The sequence below is a fragment of the Vanellus vanellus genome (assembly GCF_965231255.1).
Source record: "Vanellus vanellus genome assembly, chromosome: 2".
Taxonomy (NCBI): Eukaryota; Metazoa; Chordata; class Aves; order Charadriiformes; family Charadriidae; genus Vanellus; species Vanellus vanellus.
The window spans coordinates 104,555,756-104,578,418 of NC_138906.1; the positions used below are offsets into that span (position 1 = coordinate 104,555,756).

Below are 22,663 nucleotides of genomic sequence, written 5' to 3' on the forward strand. Positions count from 1 at the left end.
AGAAGGGGCCTCCTATGAATGGAGTTCCTCAAGGAGGCTCTCTGCTGCAGCAAAGGAAACAGCCAGGCAGTAAAACCCCACCGCCCCACCAAAAAACAGCCCTAGGAGGCTCTTGGCTTGGGGCACAAGCAGCTGGGAAAACACATCTTCCCACCCTCGGCGAGGCAGCAGCCCCCTGGGAGAGCTCGACTGAGATGCCCAACGTGACAGCAAGGGAGAGGCGTGAGCTTCACAGGATCCAGCACCACTTTCCGGGGACCGGGAGGCACCTTACCCTGCATCCAGGGGAAGGCTGTGCTTGAGCTGGGAAGGGGATTTTCACCTTCCTACAATGACTGAAGTGATGCCACAGGATTTGCTAGAGGAGCTGACGAACATGGCCCTAAGGCCTGGGCTAGAGTTAGGTCAGGTGCTCCAAATGGACCTGTCCCGTCCTCTGTCTTGTCTTCTCCATCTGGACTAGTTCAAGTTGTGAATTTTCTCACTGCCTAGGAGACCAGCTGTCTCCATTTTCAGCCCTGCAGAAACCCACTCTGAAAAAAAAAAAAAAAAAGCCATAATAATTGGAGATGAGCTCATTATACCTGCTTATGACTCATCTACCGGAAGCCGTAGCGAACACTGCTGCTGTGCTGGGATTCTCGCTTTCCAGGGTGTGGTGACACATCCAATTACTAGACTGAGTAATCAACACTTGGTACAGCTTTACTGTCATTACACACTAACTTCTGGTAGCAGAGATGTGAGGGACTACCTGTGTCAGGCCCCACACCTGTAGGTGCACACACATGCACGTGAATATCCCTGAGTGGTCCGGTGAAGTCAGCAGGACTATGCAAGGCTTAGACATTACCTGAAGCCCAAATGTATTTTGGTGGAAGTCTAGAGTAAGTTAGTCTGTAGGCATGGTCCTCTCATAAACTGAGACACCTGGCAGGAGGGAGTCAGCTTGCTTTATCAGATTCAGAAAATGCCTCCCCTGAAGGGACCAGTGTGATGCAGAATTAGTAGTGACAGGGATGCTCAAATAATATGCCTACTATTGACAGAAAGCAAGTTTGACTTTGATGTTCTTCTGTTGTTCACCTGATTGTCAGGAAGGTCCTTAGGTTTGGTAACGCCCCAAAGATGGTGACTCGGGAAGGCCTAACTGCAAGAATCGTGTCCCTGCCAGTGCATCTGCCCATGAGACAACTGGTGTCACCTATGGTTCTCCAGCTTGTCCACACGCCCATTGCTGTGGGTCACCCCAGTGTGGGTGAGAACGTGCTGTCACTGCTGCCGTGCTAAATAAAAAAATAAAATCCCGTGAACGCATGGCACTGAGAGAGCCCTGGGGGAGGTTACCCTGGTCAAACTGTCCCTGGGGTGAAAGCGAGCTGCTCTGCAGACCCAGCAGGGCAAGTTGTTCCCTGGCTCTACCCCTGCCACCAGAAAGGATTCACATTCATATGCAAAACCCCTACACCCTGGGCTGACAGAGCTGCCCGCGCAGCGGCATTGGCGGCGGCGGGGCAGGGCGCGCTTTGAGCCCGTCCTGCCTGCCTCTGCTCTCAAAATCAACTTCTCTCTCAGCGGTAAGGACACCCCACCTCAAAACCCATCTCAAAGGCTGTCCGTAAAAACAAGAAGTGTTATTCATATGAATGAGGCTATTTTCGTAAGTGCAGATGCGGAAGCTGTTACCACCAAAATGTTTAGGAAACCGGTGAAAGGAAATAGTCGAGCGGTAGCGTAGGAACCAGTTCAAGCACTCGGCTCTGGCTGCTCCCTGAGCTGCGTCCTCGCCACGATGCAGCACGCCCAAGAAGATCCGACTGCACCCGGAGAAGAAGATGATGCCTTTGGGGAAGGTAAAGTCATCTTTTATTAAACTAATCCTTCTCCTACTCAGACTAGACACTGGTTTCTAGCTTGGGTGGTATTTCTTGGGTAGATCTGAAGTTTTCTGTGGGCTCCAAGGTCATAGGGTGACCAGACTTTCTTTTTCTCCTAAGAGAATGGAGAACAAAAGCACCCCAGATACAATAAAAATAACTTTCACACTGGCTCAGCAGCTTGCTTCCTCAGCAAGGAGGTTACTGCAGAAGAAGAAAGCTGGGGGGACACCGAGTGTGTTTTCTACAGTGGCGGCACTATGCAAAGTAGCACATTCGGCATTCAACACCGCAGGTGCAGCTGTCATTAAAGTAGTAGGGGCTCTTTACAGGGGCTAAAGGCGACTTGCTACTTAAATTATCTGAGCAAAATTAGCCTCCTCCTCTCTGACTACCACAACCCAGGGCACAGGGGCAGTGTCATAGCTTCTTACCCCTAAAACTTTCTGCCGGAGCTCAATTCCTCACTGCTTGCGTCCTGTGCCGCCATTTACGTGTGTACCGGGTGCTACCAGGTCAAAATAGCAGAGGGGCAGAGGAGATGACCCAGAGGAGAAGGAATAATCTGGCCCCCAGTGTCTGTTTTCTGCCGCTGCTCACTGCTCCCCTTTGCACTCGAGCAGGGGCCAGAGGGAGAACTTTTGCTCATGCAAATCTTCTCCCGGCCCCCAGCCCTCCGCAGTTTCCAAGGGAGTTGAAGGCACAAAGAGCTGCCTGGATCCACTCCAAAGACTGTGAACCTTTAAACTCACTTTCAGCACAGCTTCAGCAAACCTCATTTAAACAAAGCTCAGCTGCGGTTGGTATGGAAAACTTAGCAGTGAATAGCGCCAAATCAAGTTATCTGAGCCCCAGTGAAAGGCATCAACACAGAAAAGAAAGCAGTTTCAATGATGTACTGTCTGTACTCAAATACATTTCTCACGTATATATGCCCCCACTCCTCACCCTGTGTCCCAGTCCAGGCTCAGAAGGGCAATGGATTTGCAGAAAGGAGAAGTCAGAGCTTTTGTGTTCAGGAAAAAATCCTGATTGTCCAGGGAAGACCTGATATCACTGGGTAAATCACCTGGCATTGAAAGTACCCTGTTGCATTCCCTGCATCCTGCTCTTACACAGGTAGATGCTGCTTCCCAGAACAACCAGACGTGTGCTCTGACTCGATATGGACATTTTCGAGTGCTCTGAAAAGCCAGCGCAATTTAGGCTTCATTGCTGTTTCTGAAGCCTCTCGCCTATGTCCTTAATCAGAAACGTGGGAGGGAAGGCGAGGAATGTGTGCAGGTTATTTGACATTTATATTGCATTATCTGAAGGAAAAGATACAGTGCTTAAGAAATCCTTTCCAGCCTCTCAGCTAAGTTGTTTCTGGCAGGGCTGATCCAGCAACAGCTAGAGGAGGCTGGCTTTTCAAAGGCAGGAACGTTTTAAAAACCTCTCCATGACCCTGCTTGGAGCAGGAGGTTGGACTAGATGACCTCCTGAGGTCCCTTCCCACCTGAGTTATCCTACAAGCCCATGAGTTGGTGACAGCCTCTTTAATTCATCTGCATGTAACTGGGAACAAATCTACCCCAGCTGCTCTCCCGGCCAGAGGGTCTGTTGGCTCCCAAACCTGCCAGCTGGAAAGCCCAAACAACACAGGCACAGCGCTAGCCTTCCCCTTCAGCCCCCTCTCCTCTCCTCTCCCTTGCACGGCTTAGCAGGGAAACGTTAACTTTTTGGCTGCTATTTCTGGAGCGCCGTTGACCCTGGACAACCCAGCGCGCTCCCCGGGGCTGGGTGGGATCCCAGTGGGGAGGAGCGGGCGCCTGTTTCGGTCACAGGGCAGCCCCCACCCCGCTCACGCTGCAGAGCCCGAGGCGCCAGCCAAAACTTAGTGGCAGATTTTCAGGCCAGATGGAGGCGTTTGTCAGGTGCTGATCTCCGGCTCCCAGCTCAGCACAGACCACAGCTCTCAGGATGTGGGCTATTTTTTATTTTTTTTGTATTTTCCACATCCGGCTTGATGTGGAAAGCGGTGATGGCAGATCTCCTGTCCACCTTTTCAGCTTGTCCCAGTGCTTAGCTATGGTCACAGTTAAAAATAGCTGCATCTTATTTCTTCTAGTGTTGATTTGTCTAGTTTTTGGGAGTTTGTTGCCCTCTTGTCCAGGAGACCAAAGAACTCACTATTGCTTGTACATATAAATGTGTCATACAACTATCCACAGGTCAGTCACTGTTTAAAGTTCCCTTTTAGGTCACTGACATAAAAAGAGTTAAATCCCATAGGGACGGAACCAGTCTGTGCAGGTCCTCGCTAGAAACTGGCATCCCTGATGATTCCTCAGCTGGGTTACATCTGTCACTCATACTTGTTTCAGATCCATTCAGCATGTCTCGAATTGATCTACTCTATTTCAAGTGTCTCAGTCAAGATTTCATGCAGTACCAAGTCTTATGTCTTACAAAAGTCTAAGTATGCTATCAATACAGTTATTTTCTGTAAAACTAATAAGTGTTGCTGATTGTTTTCCATCTTCTTTAATTTTGCTTATATGACTCCTACATCAGCTATTCTGTAACGAGGCCAGGACCACTGCCAGGCTGTCACATCATTAGTGACACAACATTAACTCATAGCTCTCTGGAAAACCTCTGGTGTTTCCAGTTTTTTGAAAAAATCAGCAGAGACTTCCTTGGATAGCTCTTTTCAAAGCCACAGTTTAAAATCCTCCTTTGGGAAAGATAACGGGAAAAATATTTTCCCATTGATACAGACCATAAGATGGCACATGCAAACAAAAATATCTGTCGCAAACTTCCGTCTTTTCTGCAGTTTGATAATTGATAATTGATAATTATGCCATTTTCATCTACTTATGCTCCAGTAGCATCATTTTTCCTTATTGTACATTGAAAACCCAAGTCACAGAGCACACCCAAGTGACAAGCTCTGGGTGTGATATGTATATGTATGCACATCTTCACAAAAAAACAGGCTGTCTCTTGCAATAGATATTCAAAGCTTGAAAATGTTCATCCTCAAAGAAAATCTGTTAGCTGATTTTCTTGTTTTCTAATAACAACCTTGCACTTACATTGTGCTGTCTCCTTCAAAGCGTCAGCAGAGACTTTGCGAATGACTGTGCTTAGGTTCAGTGAAGAGCAACTCCTTCTCCTCTGCAACACGGCCATCGTTTAACAGGGCACAGCTGTAGTATACACAAGTTTCGAGAAGGAACTATTTTAGCCTCTTGAAAGTACAGGCAGTGATATGTGTCATGTCTTTTATGGCCTTACGCACTGTGTTGATTCAAGGCAAGTGAATTCAGCTAGTCTCACATACAGTCACCTTCTTTGGGGAAAATGCTTCTTAATTTTCAGTGACTCTAAGTGCCTGAGATTCTGAAACTATATTTCATTAAAAAGAAATCACTTCCACTAACACAAGGCTTCCCTGCATCACTGCAGCCAAACAGGCGTGGGTTTTCCTTGGGTCTGTCTAAGCTGAGGAGCCAGGAAGGCTCCTGCGGCTCCCAGGCCCAGGGAGGGAGGGAGATTTGGGCACGAGTCAGCTCTCTTGGCAGACCCTGGTTTCCCCCGGGAGGAGAGCTGAGTGCTCACACTGAGGCACGACGCCACCACCCCAGCGCAGCCTCAGACAGGGGACAGGGGCTTGGCACAGCAGGAGCCCCTCAATCGGTGCCAACGCATCCATGCACAGGGTCTGCAAGCACTCGGCAAACACGGCAAGCGTGTGGGTCCAGGTGTTTTGTGAGCAGCGATCAACTTATCCAAACTGAGAATGCACTGGAGAAACAGAAATTAGACTGTGATTTATTGCAGATCTTTCCATACAGCTGCTCCACGCCAACCTCTCCTCACATCTCCACATCCTACCTCCTGTGTGTGCCCTCTGGTTGTACCCGCAGCAACCACGACCGTCCCCTCAGGCCAGAGCCCACACAAAATCCCATCCCGGTTTCCAAACTGTGGGGAAAAAATGCAAAGCTGTCTTTTTCACAGTAAGTGCATGCTCCAGTTCAGTAGACCAGAGCCCCACTTTAGATGGTGCGCTGCACGGTGTCAGAGTCCCAGGACTGACGTGCTGCTATGGCGCACAGACATGCTCCAGCACTGCTGCCCATCAAGGCTCCCAGCAGAGCAGTGACTGCATCAAACTTTTAAGGTATGCTTCAAAAAATGTACCAAATGCCTTTAGGTCCTTGTAAAGCCTGCCTGCCCTTTTCAAGAGAGAAAAGTTTTAGCTCTGGGGTTTGGGATCAGCTTTGAGGCTTAGCTGAAACGAAAGGTAGCTGCTGTTCATGGTTATGCGCACCGCCTGGTGTATTGTAACATCGCTGCTGATGTTAGAGAAAAATGAGGGTAAAGTCTTGGATGTCAACTTAAAGTTGACACACGCTCTTTATTCAGCAACAGTTCACGTTAAGCAACTCTTCTCTTCCCCTAAAGCAATACAAGACACTATGCTCTCCTCGGACATACAGCTGAGTGACTTGTCGAAAAGTCCTGCGGGGAGATCAATGTCAGAACTTGTCCATGACCCACTGGGCCAGGCTTCTTCCCATGCTGTAGCTAGCCAGCCATTCACCCGCCACCGCCAGCCCCACTCTGGTGACAGCCAGCTCAGGTACGTCCCCTCCCCAAGGAGCGCATCGGACTGATGCAACTTTAGGCAAATTATGTCTTCTAAGGATATTCACGTGTACATATCAACACGGTATTCTAGCAGGTGTCTACCTCAGAGATCTACAGAGGTACCGTTTTTCCTGTGTTTTCACCCCAAACAGGGTTTGACATGTCTATTTTGTCCAGCAGACGAGTGCCTGTTATCTGAGAAGGTTGTAGTAGAGACGAGCAGCCTTGCAATGTATTAAGCATGGGAGCTTCTCCTCCTTGATGGCTCGGAGACTACGGATCATTGTCCTGAAAAAGTTTATAGGTCCCACCAGCCCTACCTGTCCTTTCGGCTTATCTCACGTTCCCGGAGACGGAGAACGCGTGTGCCGTACTCACTGCAGCCCAGAGGGAGAGAAGTCCCATCACTTCATCACCAAGGCAACAGTGTCTGCTTCAACCAGATAGATCGTAGTAAGAGATGTTTGGCCTATAAACTCAGCTTGAAGCACCTTTCTCCAAGAGCATGGGCAGACCCACTTAGCGTGCAGGACAAGGATGGCGTGGAAAAGAGGGTGTGCTCTCATGCAGCGTTTTTGCTTATTCCTGTTTACGCTAAATGCTCTGCTCACCTGTTTCTCACAGCTGCTGCTTTTTGGTTGTGGTCCACAGGCAGATACAGAGTTATGCAGACGGGTGAGAGAGCTCTTTGTGGTCGGAGGAGGCAGTGCGAGATGCCCATCCCCACCCCGGGCGCCCCCACACCCACCCACCCGCGGTGCTCCAGTCCCTCGGCGCTTCCAGCTGTCCTGGGCAGCTGGAGGGCTATTTTTAACAGGGCATCATGCTCCGTATCTGAAGAAGAAACAACTGAGTCCATGAGGCCCAAAATTTAAAAAAAGAGTGAAATGAGAGACACTCTCTGCTTTGTTGTCTCCCTATTTTTTAATTAAAGATCTTTGATCTTTTTGTTTTTTCTTTCTCCGTGTCTTGAAGGCAACTTGTTTGGTTTGTATTTGTCGACAGTATTTCTAGATCACTAATAATAACAACAGTAAGGGGAAAAAACCAGCTCGAATATACAAGTGGCATTTAACCAGCCCTCAGAAAAAGAGGTATGTACAAGCCACAGAGAAAGCACTGATTAGGTGTGCTCCGGCCACCTTCTAAGCTTGCAAAACAAGTGTCTCACCAAAGGCTGAAGTGAAATTGCCTTCATTTTCACCCATGTTTTCCCTCCTGTTTTAATATAGCGCCTTTACAAAGCTCCGTGAAACACAAGCTTTTTGTCGCCCAGTCCCACCATTAAAATCACAAAATAAATGTGGCTTGGCTAGCGTGAGCTGGTGGCGTAAACAACTTCTCCCCTTTAACAATTCGAGGCACAGCTCAGCTGCCTCTGAAATGAGCTTCCGCCCGCCTGGATGCTAAAACCAAAGCCTTGTGGTCGGTGTACCAAGGGTGTGACAGTCACAAAACAACCGGGTCAGGAAGTGCAGAGTTAAAAGGCGAGGAGTGAAAACAGTCTGAGAACATGAATTGGAGAGAGAGGGGAGAGTAGTCAAGCACTTGACAATGTCACAGAGGCACTAAAAAGTCGATGGCGGGATGATTTGCCGACAGCAGGATTTCTCCTATATCTCAGCATCACTTGGAGGGTGAGGGGTGTTGTCAGGCCCCACAGAATTTTAAGCCATATTGCCTTGATCTGGCATCTAAGAGCAGGGAAATGGTTTGAAGAGGGGTCCCACTGCGGCTGCCACCTACGCAGTCCTTCCTCGCTGCCGAAATTCACAGCTTGACCTACAGACCTTCTGCCAAGGGGTGTGGGGGTGTGCGTGTGTGTGCATTTGCACACCCCAAAAAAGATTGGGTGGGGAGGGTGCAGGAAAACATTTACGCTGTGAAGAGCCACTGATATTCCTGTGTCTTTGGCAACTGGATAACAGGTGAAGCAAAACTGCTACAGAAATCCTGAGCACAATAGGCTTAATGCTGCATAACTTACGATGGCTGACGTTGGCTTATTCTTGTTTAATTGCAAGTAGTCTGGGAATTGGAAAGTTCAGAGACCCAGCACTTGGATATGATGCCTAGAATTTAAATATCTGGTAAAAAGATGGAAAGACGAAAAGTGAAGCGGCAAGAAAGGAAGCAACAGAGAGAGAGAGTGAGAAAATAAAGTGGGATTTTGGGGAAAGCCGCCTTGTGACCCAGCATGCACATCCACAGGGGTGGCTGGTCCCCAGGCGGTGAGATGGGAGGCAGATCCACTGCAGGAGCCAGATAGCCTCATTTTTGTGATAGTGAGTCCCAGCTAGGAAGCCCTGCAGCAACCACTTACCAGTAAAGTGATGGTCTACTTGTACTTTGCCTCTAAATGGGACTCAATAGTGCGGGTACTGCCTACACAGGTCCAGGGTTAGTGTACAGCAGGGCTTTTAGTTTTGCTCCACTGTTAGTGCTGGAAAAACTGCTTACGCTTAGTGCTGCCCTATTCACTGTGGTGCGGGAGCTCAGCGCCCAGGTTGCTTGCTCCTGCAGCACCACTCACCAGACCCGTGCCAGGGCAACATCTGGTCTTTACTACCCATGTCACGGCATCGCATGAGCCTGTCTATAATTAATAACGAGCCATCCCACAGAGAAGAAGAGACACTGAAAATACCCCAGCCCCACAAATACGCAAGCCTACAATCCCCTTCCTGACCCAGGTGAAAAGACCGCCCTGGCAAGCAAAACCCCAACCTGCCCCAAAAACTCAAACAAAACCGTCTGAGGAATGTGTAGCATCACACAGGAGGGCTTGCAACACCTCCCCTTTCATCATGCCAGGCTCCTCTCAGGGCCAGCCCTGCCTTCCTGCCCAACCCACTTGCATTTTTTTGATCCTCTCTTCATGCTGTGCAATACCAGAGTAAAAAGCCCCCCCTGGGCTGCCCTGAGGAGCACGCCTATGGTTTGGGAATGGTGGCAGCTGGGCATGATCTGGGAGCTTCCCTGGAGGGGTGTCAGAGCCACCTGCGGCAGAAGAGAGGGGGACAGTCTCTCTGAGGCTCCATGGGTTGGCTGAAAGCTCTGTGAATATATTGTCATTACCATAGACATTAAGTTTTTAAGGACTCCCGTAGAACCCTCTTGGAGATGAGCTTATAAAATCTCACATCTTTCCCCTGTGGGTCTCCAAAGTTTGCGATTAAGATGCCGGTGGCTAACAAGCCTGGCCAGTGTTCAGGCTCCACGGCATAAATGAGGCTTCCTTCACATCCTTCTCACTTTGTGGTAGCTCGGGGCAGTGGAAGAGCTCTGCTGTGAACGTGGTTGTGACCCACAAGGCAGCACCGTGTTCTTTTTAGCAGGGTGGTTGTGACTGTGTAGTGTGCCAACTGAGAGCTCCCTGTAAGTCTCGGAGTCCCACTCGCTGGGTTTTCTCGCTCAAGAAGGAAAAAGCAAAAGATAGGTCAGGGTCCAGGTAATGTCACGGAGCTAAGAGAACTAGCACCGAGCAGATGGGACCTTTTTCTGTCTCAAACATCACCAGCAGACCAGAGGTCACCGCAGTTTCTTAATGGAGATGATGTAAAGAGCGGAGAGAACACAGCCTGCTTCCCCTAGGGATTCCTTGAATTATGGGGTGGCATCTGGACAATCGGTCTGATTTATAAATGGAATGATTTGGGGAGTTTGGATTACATCAGGACTGATGGATCAGGTCATAATGTGCAGCCTTTACACTGAACTAACAGATTTCCTTCTCTTGAACGTCTTGGAGAAAGGAGAGATTTTATAGATGTAGCTAGATTTGAAGCTAAATAGTGTCTCTGAGATCCGCCTACAAACTCAAGCGAGGAGTACCCCACTAGCAATGCTCACATACATTTAACAAGTGAAGCCCACTTTTTATAGGGGGTGGGAATTTTGAAAAGGGTCCATATAAAAACACGCTCAAAGCGAAACGAAGCTACAGGAGGAGCAGAGCCCTCCAGCACTGCTGAGCTCAGCTCTGGAGTCGGATGGCTATAGCCTTTTTCTTTTTTTTTTTTTTTTTAATTTTCCCATGGAAAAGCAGGCAGTTTGGGAGGTCCTGATCTGCTCTGCCTCTTCTGTCGCTCTGGGGAGCTTCCTGCCCTTTCTATTCCTGATGCCTGTTGTGAGCCAAGGAAGAGTTAGCTTAATCAGCAACACCAGCCACTGATTAGTGCCAAGCTGTTGTCATTAGTCACTTCAAAAATCACTGCACTGAAAATAGTACCCAGGGTCAGATGTTCAAAAACTGGCGTGGTTTAACTGGTGTCATTTAACCTCAGCCACAAAGCCAGGCCACACCCCTAAAGAAACACTATTTCTTTGCTTTACATTACATATTATTTGTGATTTTTCAATTCAAATCCAGTCACAGCTTTAGTGACGTGGCACGAAAAGCTGCTCTTCACCTTTCCTAGAGGAAACAAATGCTGCGAGTGGTTAAGCACCTCCAAGCGAAAGGCAGGCCGGACCAACAGGAAACCTGCATCCTCCCAAAAGATGCATAGGGCTACTGGCCTGAAGGTTTGGTTGTGAGCTCCTCCATGCTGTGGACCCCCCCTCTCGTTTGGAATCTCGGTCCAAATATTTGGCAGATGCGCTTGGAGCTAATTACATTACAGCGGCAACATGTTCATTGCGCTCCCCCGAATGGCATTTCGTGTGCGCTGCACTTGTTTAATATTTGCTATATTTAAGCCACAGAAATATGCGCTGATGAGGAAAAGAGGGCTGTGGCGGTGTCTTGGAGGCAGGAAGGAAATGAAAATCATTTCTCAAAGCTGGAATCCTCTGTGCAGAACTGTGGCCCAGGAGAAGGAAAGAGGAGCGTGATCAGCTCGGGCCGCTGGCCGCACTGAGGACCCGGCTGGGTCACCCATACTGCTCTCCATCTGGAAATGATTCCAGGGCAACTCTGGTTTCATAGTAGAGGAACTGAGGATGGAAATTGCTTGGAGTCTTTGCCCCAGAGGACTCTTCCTGGGTTTCTAGTCTGAAACCGCCACGTTAGGAACATGCAGGAGTGCAGGTGTGCAGCACTGAAGGGTTCGTAGATGGCATTTGATTTTGAAACTCGTCTGGCATTATTCGCTCCTTTCCCTCCACCCCTGGCATTTGCATCCTTCTCCTATATGACCATCATTTTCCCCAGACCATGTTCTTCATCCCTGCAGCTCCCTTCCTTTTTGCCATGACCTGTGGGACACGCTGAGCAGGAGGAAGGCAGAGGCTGTCTCTATGCTTCTCCCGGAGGGCACAGCAAGGCAAGCCAAAGCCCTGGGTGCTCCCGACCCGCTCTTTCAGTCATGGACCCAGAATACCTTTGGTGATTGCTAACAAGTCCCACAGTGTCTCGTCCCATGTAACAACTATCCTTTGTGATCCTTGCTCCTTCCAGGCCAATTGCCTGCTACATAGCATGGGGTGAACGAGGATGGGGCTGGCCCAGCCATGCCTGGGACTGTTAGCCAGAGTGTGCTTGGGCATGACCAAAGAAAGTTTTTCTCTTCCCCTGTGCTTCTGAGCTTGCCCAAAGTTTGCCTCTCAAGTGCAGCTGAGGCAGCAGGACAAGTCCGGAGTTGAACATGGTCTAGGTCCACATTTTAACTCCAGTCATGGTGTAGCCAGCCAGTTTCAGCAGCATCCATTACTGCCTGGTAACATGGGTAGAGATGGCATCAATCCCTAAGAGACCCCCAAACGCAGCGGGTAGCTCAGCTCGCTGTCGCGACAGAGGATGAAGTTTGTGGCAGGGAGCCAGGTCTGGGCACATGAGAGCCAAGAAACAGGAAAGAGCCAAGATTCAAGAGGATCCCAATGAGGAAGCTGGGATCAGATTGACTTTCTGTCTACAAAGCTGAATCCTTTCCTGGAGATGGTCTAACAGGGCCTTCTTGATCTTATACATGTTGGTAGTACTGGGAAAGGCAGCCCCGAGCAGGTATTCCACGTGCTGCAGACCCGTGGGAAACACTCTGTCCCACTCTCTGCACTCCTCCGGGCAAGGTGGGAGAGAGGGTTTCAAGGCTGTCCAGCAGCAGGACTTCAAACCAGCCCATCACCAGTAGCATGGAAGAGGTTGTCTGACAGCCATGCTCCCAAAAAGCAGACCGACATCACCATACCTGTCGCTTCAGATCTCTGATCACTACCATAGCTTTGATCATCGCACTGTGTATCTGACTTCCAGCTGTCCAGGAAAGCAAAAATAAGTTTCAAGCAGTTTTTCGTGCGCCTTAATTAGAAAACAAGGAATGCTTTTCAAAAACAAGAGGGGAAAAAAAATAAGGCTAGAGCTGCAGTACTAGACATGCCATCCACACACTTGGCGTGCACTTAAGAGCGGCTCAGCCGGCCCTGGTTGCTAAGCAGTCTGAGAAACTGGAATGTGCTGCTCTCTCCAACCCTCTCCATGAATGCCTCCCCATTGCCACCAAAAACCTGCCCAGAAGAGGCATCGGGGGATGATTTTGATAGGGAGACAGTTCTGGGGGAAAAAAAAACGCAATCGGTGGCTCCTTTGTCCTGCTCCCCCAAGTTATATACGTGAGGGCAGGCGGGGTGTACGTTTGTGCATATGCCCCTGAAGATAACTTGCTCCCTTCAAATGGTGGCAGAGGCACAGACATCGGTGGGAAATGTTCTTGCTCTGAAGCTATCTCAGACCACCACAAACGCAGCAAGGTGAGACAAAGAAGAGGTAAAAGAAGGATTACCTATGCAAAGCATTATCTCTTGCGGTGCATTAAAAGCTAAAGGCAACTCCCCTTTCTGTCCCTAGCTCTCTTCCTCTGCACCCATAGCTGTCCCCTGGTACACCAAGCGTGTCCTGACCGCTGCACCACAGGGCACAACCACTGCGTTGTATTTCAGTCATTCCCAAAGATCCAGCTGTGCTGAGCATCTGGTCAGAAGTCCCAGAAGCTTGAATCTGTTCCTGAATCACTGCAGAAGATCAGCGCAAGTAACTTTTTCCCACAAAGTGCCCCGAGAGCTGCAGGTGGAAAGCTTTGCAAAAACAACATCAAGAGAAATGAGGAACTTGAGGGTGGGGCAGCAACACAGCGATGAAAAGTAAAACGGGGGAAATGGTTGCACAGCGGTTAGAGGATGTCAGCAGTGAAAAACAAGTGGGTCTCAAAACCCTTTTAGGAGAGCAAGAAGTGTTGCAGGGTGATGATAAGCACAAGCCAGATGTACTGGGCAGGCTCAGCTGACAGAGAAGGTATAAATATGGGAACAGAGGCAACCCAAAGAGCAGCATGGGCATAGTACAGAGAATAGGAGAGTTATGGCAACACTTTAATGTGTATAGCTGGAAAGAGTAATGGTGAACTTGTGTACGCTCAGCAAGTTAAAGCTCATGTCTTGCCCAGATTGCTCATGGCAGGGGTCAGGCTCTTGTCTTTTACCTCTCCCCTGAAAGCCTTTCCAAGTGGTGGTTCTAGCACCTGCTGTGGTCCCCGCTCTCAAATCTGATCAATCACCTCTTTTTTTGGACCAGGTTCTCCGGTAAGAGCAGTCAGGTCTGCTGCCTGTGTTCCCACAGGAGGCTTGCCTGGGTGTCATACCTGCTGGAGACATCCTGTGGGGCGTGTGTCAGCAATCTGAAGATGCCACATGCTTCCAGGCACTCCCTTCTGAGCAAGGGAGTTACACAGCAATGAGGAGCTACAACAGAAAAAGCCCATAGACGAATTGTCTTCCTCAAAGGCTGGGGCAGGCCTGATCCACCTCAGACTTGCAAAGCTCAAAGCCATGGTCTGCCCACCCATCCCCCCGCCTCCTTTGGTCTCTTGCTTATTTAATGTGATAACAAGAGACCGCCATGAGAATTGCTATCTGCACAGTCTCTTGAGCGTTGCCACCCACCACCAACCTTTGCTTTCAGGTGATGGAGTCACCTAGGACCAGGCTGAGTCTTTGTGTCTGCGTAACAGACATATATTCCCACAGTAAGCAGGGAAATTGCAGCAATATCCCACATTTTCATGGCAGTCCTCACAGAGTCCTCCCTCAAAATTTATGTACGGGGAAAGAGGGTTCCTCTCAGACCGCTATCGGGACTACTGGGTCCCTCTCTCCCTTTCCAGATTTCTCTAGATGACATGTCTGCAATGGACCTGAAAGCCAGGGGGTCCTCCTGCTCTGCTGGTTCAGGGGATTCAGTGGGCTGGAACCCGTGGGCGATGGGAAAACCAAAGTTCTTCTCATTGTATCCACCCCCCAGGCCGGTGTGTAACTGATGCATATCAGCCAGAAAATCCTGCTCAGCCCTTGCAAGAAGCCTTCCGGGTGCCTGGGAAGAGCAGAGCATTTAGGTATTCTCAGACTATAATCTCTTCTCTGATAATCCTGATTTACCCTTTGGCCTGGGAGCAAAGGCTAATAGAAAGCAAAGTACTCCAGCAAAGCCCAGCAGGTAATTTAGGAACTCTGGCTTAGTTCTCTCAAGTATAGTGTGGGGTTTACCGTTGCTGAGAATTAGCGTTTGTGAAGGTGCACTGGAGCCTGCAGGGAGATGGAAGTGGAGCATAATTGGCGATTACTGGTTTGGAGAGGTCACTGTTTTCTAGAGACAAAGCTTGAATCAGCTGTTGTCACTTAGAAATTTCACTGGGGACATTCATGCTGACCTATTTTGAACATAACAGCAGATTACACTGCAACAGAGTGAATAATTTATAGGAGTAGTAGCATGATCACAGGCACAAAACAGCGGCAGCTTTGGTTCCTGCCTAATTATGGAGGGAGGCAGAGCTCTCTGGCATTTTCCAGTGAATTAGCAAAACAAGTCACACGTGGAATGACTGACCCGAGCATTTCAAAAGCATGTGTGTCAGGACGAATACATGTCCAGGAGGACTAAGTGGGGCAAAGATTTTATCTAGAGCATCCGTAAACCTACTCAGTCTCCTAGGAGTTCCGGCAAGCTACAGCACTGGGAACAGAGAAGTGGGAATGTGTGTCGGGTTGGGGGTGATGGAGAGGAGGAAATCAGCTTTCTGCGTTTGCTATGCAAAACTGTGTTGAGAAACCAAGAGAAACAGCTCATACATCCCTAGCACATGTATTTGCATAGGATAGAAAATATTTCCTTGAAAGAGGAGGCTGCAAATGAATGAGGTATTTGCATCTGCAACCTTAAGTTCAAAAAATCTTCTGCAAGATAAGACCAAAAGGGCCAGAGGGAATTTCTAACACGGGTTACACATAGAGTAATTGCCAAGAACTACTGTAGGAGGCTCAAGGTTGAAGTAAGATGCTGCAATTCTTTAACAAATTAACCAGGCTTCCACAGTGCGAGCTGCCACCCCCTAAAAGGCTGAAATGGAGTCAAAAGCATATTAAGTATGCATGATGAGACATTTATAGCTTTCAGCATTGCCACAAATATTCCCCTCTCCTCTTCCCCTGGCATTCCACAGCCCGAAGCGCACAGCTGCTTTTTCCAGAAAGCAACTTCTCCGCCTTGGCCTCATAGTTCACGTCCTATGTGAAACACATGAAACGGGGGCGTAGCCGATTCAGTCAGAGACATAGAAAGGTCACCCGAAAAATTTCGCCTTGCAGCTACAGCGGTAGCACTGTGTCGGCAGTGGCCCCTATGCTTTTTCCACTGGAGAAGCGGGTGCCTCTGGAAACGCTACCGCTGCGATAGCTGCGGAGCCCATCTGAACTCAGAAACCTTGGAAACAGCCCGCAGGCCCCAGAGGTCTGCACGCCAGTGTGAAGAGCATCCATTTCTGCTTTTACAGAATCTGGAGTAGTTTCCTCTCGTTTCTACTTCTTAAGGCTACAAAGTGCTGTTTATTTTCAGTATACAATGTAAATAACACATGTTCATTATTACTACTGAAAATTACTTAAGATGATAGGTCAGCAGGAATTGGCAGCTTGGATTTTTTCTTCAGTGAGGTTTTTGGTTTTTTTTTTCCATGCACAATGCTCTGTGAAACCCCAACTCTTTTTCTTTGTTGTCATTTCCTAAACTTCTCCATACGGTATCATCCTCTGTGTGACAGGTCTGTGCGCTCCATGGACAACATATGCATTTGAAACGGTGAGTCTACCTATCCTGACCCAAATGGGGAAAGACACAGGCATATAGGGAGAGTATCAGTATTGCCTTCTCAAGCCACCTTCCAAATTGTCTCTATTTACCAACCCCAAGGACTTGCCAGGGATTCCCTCTGCTGCCTCCCCTACCCCCCCCCCCCAAAAAAAGAAGCCCTTCCAGGTGTTTAAGAGGCAGAAGGGAGAGCTTGTTGAAGGACTCTGCAAAAATGCTGGAAGAGGAATAGCAAATCATACCGAAAATATGACATGGGTGTTTGGTACTTCTGTTGGTTGATGTAAAGTCCAGTATGAAAAAAAGCTGCAGAAGAGAAATGAAGAAGTCTTAAGGACAGCAAGAAATATATGTAGAATCCTTACCTCTATGGAGAGATATATTTATAGTAAATAGGACTATACATTTTGGAAGGAAGACTGAATTTGAAGAAAATATCCCACAATCTCTGGGAAAATACAGGTTCCTGCCTTTTTTTCTTTCTCGAGGTAATACAGGACAGATGCTCAGAGAAAGAAATGTAACCTCCATCCATTGCAATGTTCTTTCATTCCTGTTCACCTTTAGCTGCTGCCTTCAGCCCTCCCAATATCCAAATTTAGAGCCTGCTTTCGTACACACTACTGAAGGCAACCGAGGGAGTAGTAGCCCACCGGCCACGGGGGGAAAGGGAAGCGGCAGCAGCCCGTTCCCGGCACCATTCCCCGGGGACGGACCACGGGTATTTTTGCGGATGTTCCATCCTTTGCCCAAATCGCCCCAAAGCCAACAAGCGCCGAATGAAAAAAGGGAAGAGTCCCGCCGCGACCGCTGCCGCCGCTCCCAAAAAAGGTGCGGAGCCACCGCCGGGACGAGCCGGGGGGGGCGGGGGGAGCCCGCGGGGGGATCCGCGCCCCTCCGCATCGCCCGCGGGGGATTCCGCACCCCTCAGCACCGCCCGCGGGGGGATCCGCACCCCTCAGCACCGCCCGTGGCGGGGTCCGCACCCCCCCGCACCGCCCCTGAGGGGGGTCCGGACCCCTCAGGACCGCCCGCAGGGCTGTCCGCGTCCCGCCGCACCCCTTAACACCGCCCGCGGGGGGCTCCGCACCCCTCCGCACCGCCCGCGGGGGCGGGCCGCGGCCGCGCAGCGCCGCGCAGTAGCAGCACCTCCTGCTCCTGCTCCTCCTCCTCCCTCTTCTTCTTCCTCATCCTCCTCCTCCTCCTCCTTCTCCTCCTCCTCCTCCCCCCTCCCGCAGCTCCGCAAGGAAAAGCCGGCAGCCGCTGCGCTCGCTGCCAGAGCGGCGGTGCGCTGCGACCGGCGATGGGCTGCCCCCTCTCCCCCTCCTCCGCCTTTTTATTTTAATTTTGACAAAAAGATTTTATTTATTTATTTATTTATTATTAGTTTTGCGGCTGCGAGCGCTGCCTGCCGCCGGGGATGGGGCTCGGCGGTGCCCGAGGGGCGCTGGGCGGCGGCGGGCGAGCGGCGCGCCGGGGCGGGCTGTGAGCCGCGGCGGCAGCGACAGGTACCCGACAGGGCTCGGGCTCGGGCTGGGGGTGGGTGGGCAGAAACCCGCGTGGGAAGTGGGAGGAAGGGGTGGAGGGGGATCCCGCTCCCGAGGCGGGACGTGGCCGAGAGGAGCCCGAGGGTTGCGGGGCTGAAGAGCCGCTTGTCGCGGGAGAGGGTCCCGTCCCCGCTCCTCCGCCCCGGGGGCTTTCGGGGGAGACGGGTTTTTGAGGAGGGAAAAGGGAGTTCTGTGGGGCTGCTGGTGGATGGTTTACAGGCTGGGAATGTGAGGAAAATCTTGGTTGTTGTGGGTGTTCGTGGAGGGATACGAAAAGCTGTGCGGGGGAACTGGTTTAATGTTTTCTCAGTTTCTCAGAGCGCGTGGAAGCGTTTGCCTTGTTTCCATAAAAAAAAAAAAATCTCGGAGTTTCGTTAGGTCTTGTCTTTCTATTTCCAGTGAGCTTTTATGGTATTACTGGTTGGAGGAAAGCTTAGACCCTCTTAAGTTTTCCTTTCAGTCACTGGCTCATTCCCAAAAACTGATGTAAACATATTACACACAGGCATTGCACTTCAGTTTACCTTTGAATGCCCTGGTTACAAAAGGTCATCCTAATCCTGTGACTGGTCTTTCTGTTGCTGTATTAACTGAGCATTTTGCTCTCTCTCATTCAAAGTTTCTAAAAGCTTTCTGGAAACTGTGGGTGTGCGTTTGTGTGCGTGTGGCCATTCTGTCTCTGCACCCTTTCATGCGTCTCGCTGGGAAGAGCTGAATGTATTTTTAGCGTTAATTTCTGCATTCATTAATCTGGCCGTGCATTCTGCCACGCTCATCTTAATTACCGTGTTTGAGCTGCTGTCACGCAGCTGGAGCCCGGGGCAGGGAGCACACTCCCAAACAGAAACATTATCTTCATCTTCTCCAGTGGCTAATTAGGTTTCACAAGCATCCCTCTCCTTCTGAACAAACAAAAAGTGGAAGCATACCCAAACGGGGGGCTTGAGGAAGGAGGCAAGAGGAAGGTGTCTCTCCTGGAAGATTTCTGTGCTCGCTGCCCAGCCGGCTCTGGGATCTTTACGCACCAGAAAGAGATAGAATGGGATCTGGTTTATTGTGGCCACGTTCAAGGAAGGTATCCCCTGGGATGGGTTAGAAGCTCTGCTTTATAACCGTAATGGGCAAACATGACAGATTGCTGCACACTTAAATAAGTATGGGTGGGTATATATTACACCATGAGAGTCTAAAGGCAGCAAAATCTCTTTTCTTCCGTAAATTCAGCATTTTATCAGCCAGTAACTAAATCACTAGGACGGTTACTTAAGATGGTGTCTGTGTTGCTTGCAAGTGCAGTTAAGCACGTGTGCAATGGGGACTTTTAAAATCCCAGCACCCATAACCTGATGCTGGTTTAACTTTTGGCATCCAAGCAGCACTTCCTTCACAGGGTGTGGGCTTTGGGTGTTTTTTTTTGTTTGTTTCTTTGTTTTTCTTTTTAGGAAGCAACAGGTTGAATTTCTTTCCAGGATTTTGCCTAAGGAACAGAGCAATTAGCTTTTCCGTGTCTCTACTCCTCTCTGGAATGACAGTACAGTTACATCTTAGAGGTTTTTCTGTAGCAGAATTAATATTTCTTAAACACTTGGGAATGTGTAAGGGGAGAAGTCTGTGGTTTGTGAAGGACCATCCCTAAGTGAGAAAGTTCCTTTACCTTCTTGTGGTCTGAAGGCACATGACCATTTTGTTCACCTGTATCACAGAACAAACACTCGGGGTAAGAGCGGTACAAAGCACGGCCTCAAAACTCACAGCAGCACGTTCACACGCCACACAGGGTTACCTTTCACTCTTTGATATTTTTAAACCTGAGCGAGCAGAAAGGTAACTTCCAGACAAAGCATGCTTCCAGGAAAGGTCTGGTTCTGGGGGAAACCGCCTTGCTTCCCTGCTGGGAAGAACTGGGAGTGAGAACTAAAGGCAGCATTGGCTTTTTCCAAAAAAGGGATGGCTGGTCTGACTTTTTTTTTTTTTTTTTTTTTTTTTTTTCCTCCTCACGCTATACATGTGGCCGTGACAAGCTGCTCACGGACAACCCGCTCACTGGAGTAGTTTTCATCAGTCAAGCCGAGCTGCGAGCAGCGGGGAGATAGGCGGCTTGTGTCTGTGGCCGTTCAACCAGCACAGAGCATCAGCTGAAAGCAGAGAGGGAAGGAAGTGAGGAGGGCGATGCCTGAACACACGCTCCTGGCACAGGCTCATTAGTGAGGACCAGGACGTGAATTAGTATCAGACAGGGGCCTGTCACATTCCAAGCTATGTGGTTCCTGGATGACTCTATTACCAAAATGTTAAGAAAGCTGGTTATTTTCCCACTTAGCAGGAGCTCGGAGGCCACTGTTTTGTTCACTCAACTTCCAGTGCTCACTGCTCTTCTGGCGATGTGTGCGTGTGTGTGTGTATGTGTGTGTGTGTTTGTGTTAGAGAACTTTCTCGATAAGAGATTTTTCCAAACAATAATGACCAAGAGCACGCACTGACTAGTTCCACCCCCCCCACCCCCACCCCAAGATCTATGTGTCACTGACTCCAAGGTGTGCTTGCCCTTTAGAAAGTTGAGAGAAAGAATTACTGTGAACTGAAAATCAAATTTAAAGTCTTTTTGACACCAGAAGTAATTTTGCTGGGGGGGGGGGATTCCACAAACCGTGGTGGCTCCGCTTTGGATTTGCAACGCTGTAAAGTAGAATTTAATTTCCTCCCTGTAGCTGAGTTGCCAACATCTTCATTTCCCTCACTGTCCTTCAGACAATTTAGTTTTACCAGAGCAAAGCAGGAAGGCAGTCTGTGCGCAGAAGAGCCGGGCAGCCAGAGAAGGAATGGTGGGATGGGCTTTGCCGACTCCCCGTGAGAGGGCTGGGAGGAGAGCGGCAGCGGGAGCCAACCCTGGATGCAATAAACCGGATCATGTTATATATCTCTGCCTAATGTCAGGAATGGCTGAGCTAAGGCTGGGCAGCCAGCTCACTTTGAGCCCCACGACCGTCCTTCCCTGCATACCCCAAAGGAAAGCAGGAACTGCGTATTTTCCTGGCCACAGCTGCTCAGCAGCTTTATGTCTGCTCCTTGGTGAAAACGTTGCTCTTACCCTCACTTAGCCCAGCCCGGCTAAGCTCCTGTTCCACAAAACTGTGTCTCTTGTTGCTGCTTCTGGAGAAAGAAAGCAGTAGGTACCGGATAATCCTCTCCTGGAGCTGGTTTTACCCCCATTTGGCAACCGAGAGACAGCTGCCATGCGAAAACCTGGTTGAGCATCCTCCTGAGGGCAAGCACGGCTTGTTTGCTCCCTGGAGCACCTTGTCCTCTTGTTTCATTGCAAGTAGGCAGCAGTTTTATCTCAGCTTTCATAGAATCATAGAATGGTTTGGGTTGGAAGGGACCTTTAAAGGTCATCTAGTCCCACCTCCTTGCAATGAGCAGGGACATCTTTGACTAGATCAGGTTGCTCAGAGCCCCGTCCAACCTGACCTTGAGTGTATCCAGGGATGGGGCATCTGCCTCCTCTCTGGGCAATCTGTGCCAGTGTCTCACCCCCCTTATTGTAAAAAATTTCTTCCTTATACCTAGTCTAAATCTTCCCTCTTTCAGTTGGAAGCCATTACCCCTTGTCCTATCGCTACAGGCCTGCATCCAAGGGATGTGGATTCAATCCCCTGAGTCTTGTCTCTCCAGTTCTAACTTTGACGTATCTTTGCTGCTGGGTCTTGTGCTACTGGGAAGAAAGAGGACCCCCCTCTCTGACCAGGTCCAAGTTAATTAGGAAGTGGCAGTGAAGCTCCAGGAACAGGCTGTATCCCAGCTGTGATCAAAAAGCAGGTCCCAGTATGCCCTGCCCCGCTCACTGGGAGGCACAGAGAAGAGCAGGTTCCTTGGCGCTCTTGAGTTGCTTTTTTGCAGCTACAAGCACAGACCTTGCCTTGGTCTTTGCATCCAGGCTCTGCACCCGGTGGCCTCAATAAGAAGCAAGTCCTCTAAGCGTGACGCAAGGACTAACTGTTTTTTTTTCCTGAAGTTGTCTGTTTCTGCTGTGTTTTTATGTTACAAGGGTATCCTGTAATTTTTACCCCCCAACCAGCACAAAAGAAATGAGGGATTAGCACAGAAGTATGTGAGCATCTTTCTTCTTTTCAATGGGAGGAACAAATTGGAGCTGACAGTTCCCTGGAACCAGCGCAATACATGAAGTAGTCACAATAATACATTTTATCTTCCAGCCCTTTTAAAGCATCAGAAGCTCTCCGGTCTCTGATGCCTCCAGTAAGCTGACCTTGGCTGGCAGAGCCGGCCACCTCATTACTGCTGTCCCACTGCTCACAGCCACCCTCTATCCCGGCCCTCACACAGCCCGATTAGCGGCGGCAGCGAGAGCTTCCCAGGTCAGGCAGCCTGCTGGTAACCCACATCTCTTTCAAATAATCCCTTCTGTAAGAAACCGTTTTTTTTTTTTAAATTCAAAAATAACATTTAGCTGCAACACCCAGAGATTTGTCAGACGTGATTTTTTTCCTGAAGGCATCGCC

The 22,663-nt window shown here is 49.5% G+C and overlaps 1 protein-coding gene across 1 annotated transcript in view; it reads left to right on the top strand.

Annotated features, from left to right (window-relative positions):
* Positions 1 to 1,714: 1,714 nt before the first annotated feature.
* RIPOR2 (RHO family interacting cell polarization regulator 2) overlaps positions 1,715 to 22,663 on the top strand; it is a 71,224-nt gene continuing 50,275 nt past the window's right edge. Inside the window, exon 1 of the mRNA XM_082480000.1 lies at positions 1,715 to 1,853. Coding sequence (XP_082336126.1) covers positions 1,793 to 1,853 — 61 coding nt within the window. The 5' untranslated portion in view covers positions 1,715 to 1,792. The remainder of the gene's footprint in view (positions 1,854 to 22,663) is intronic.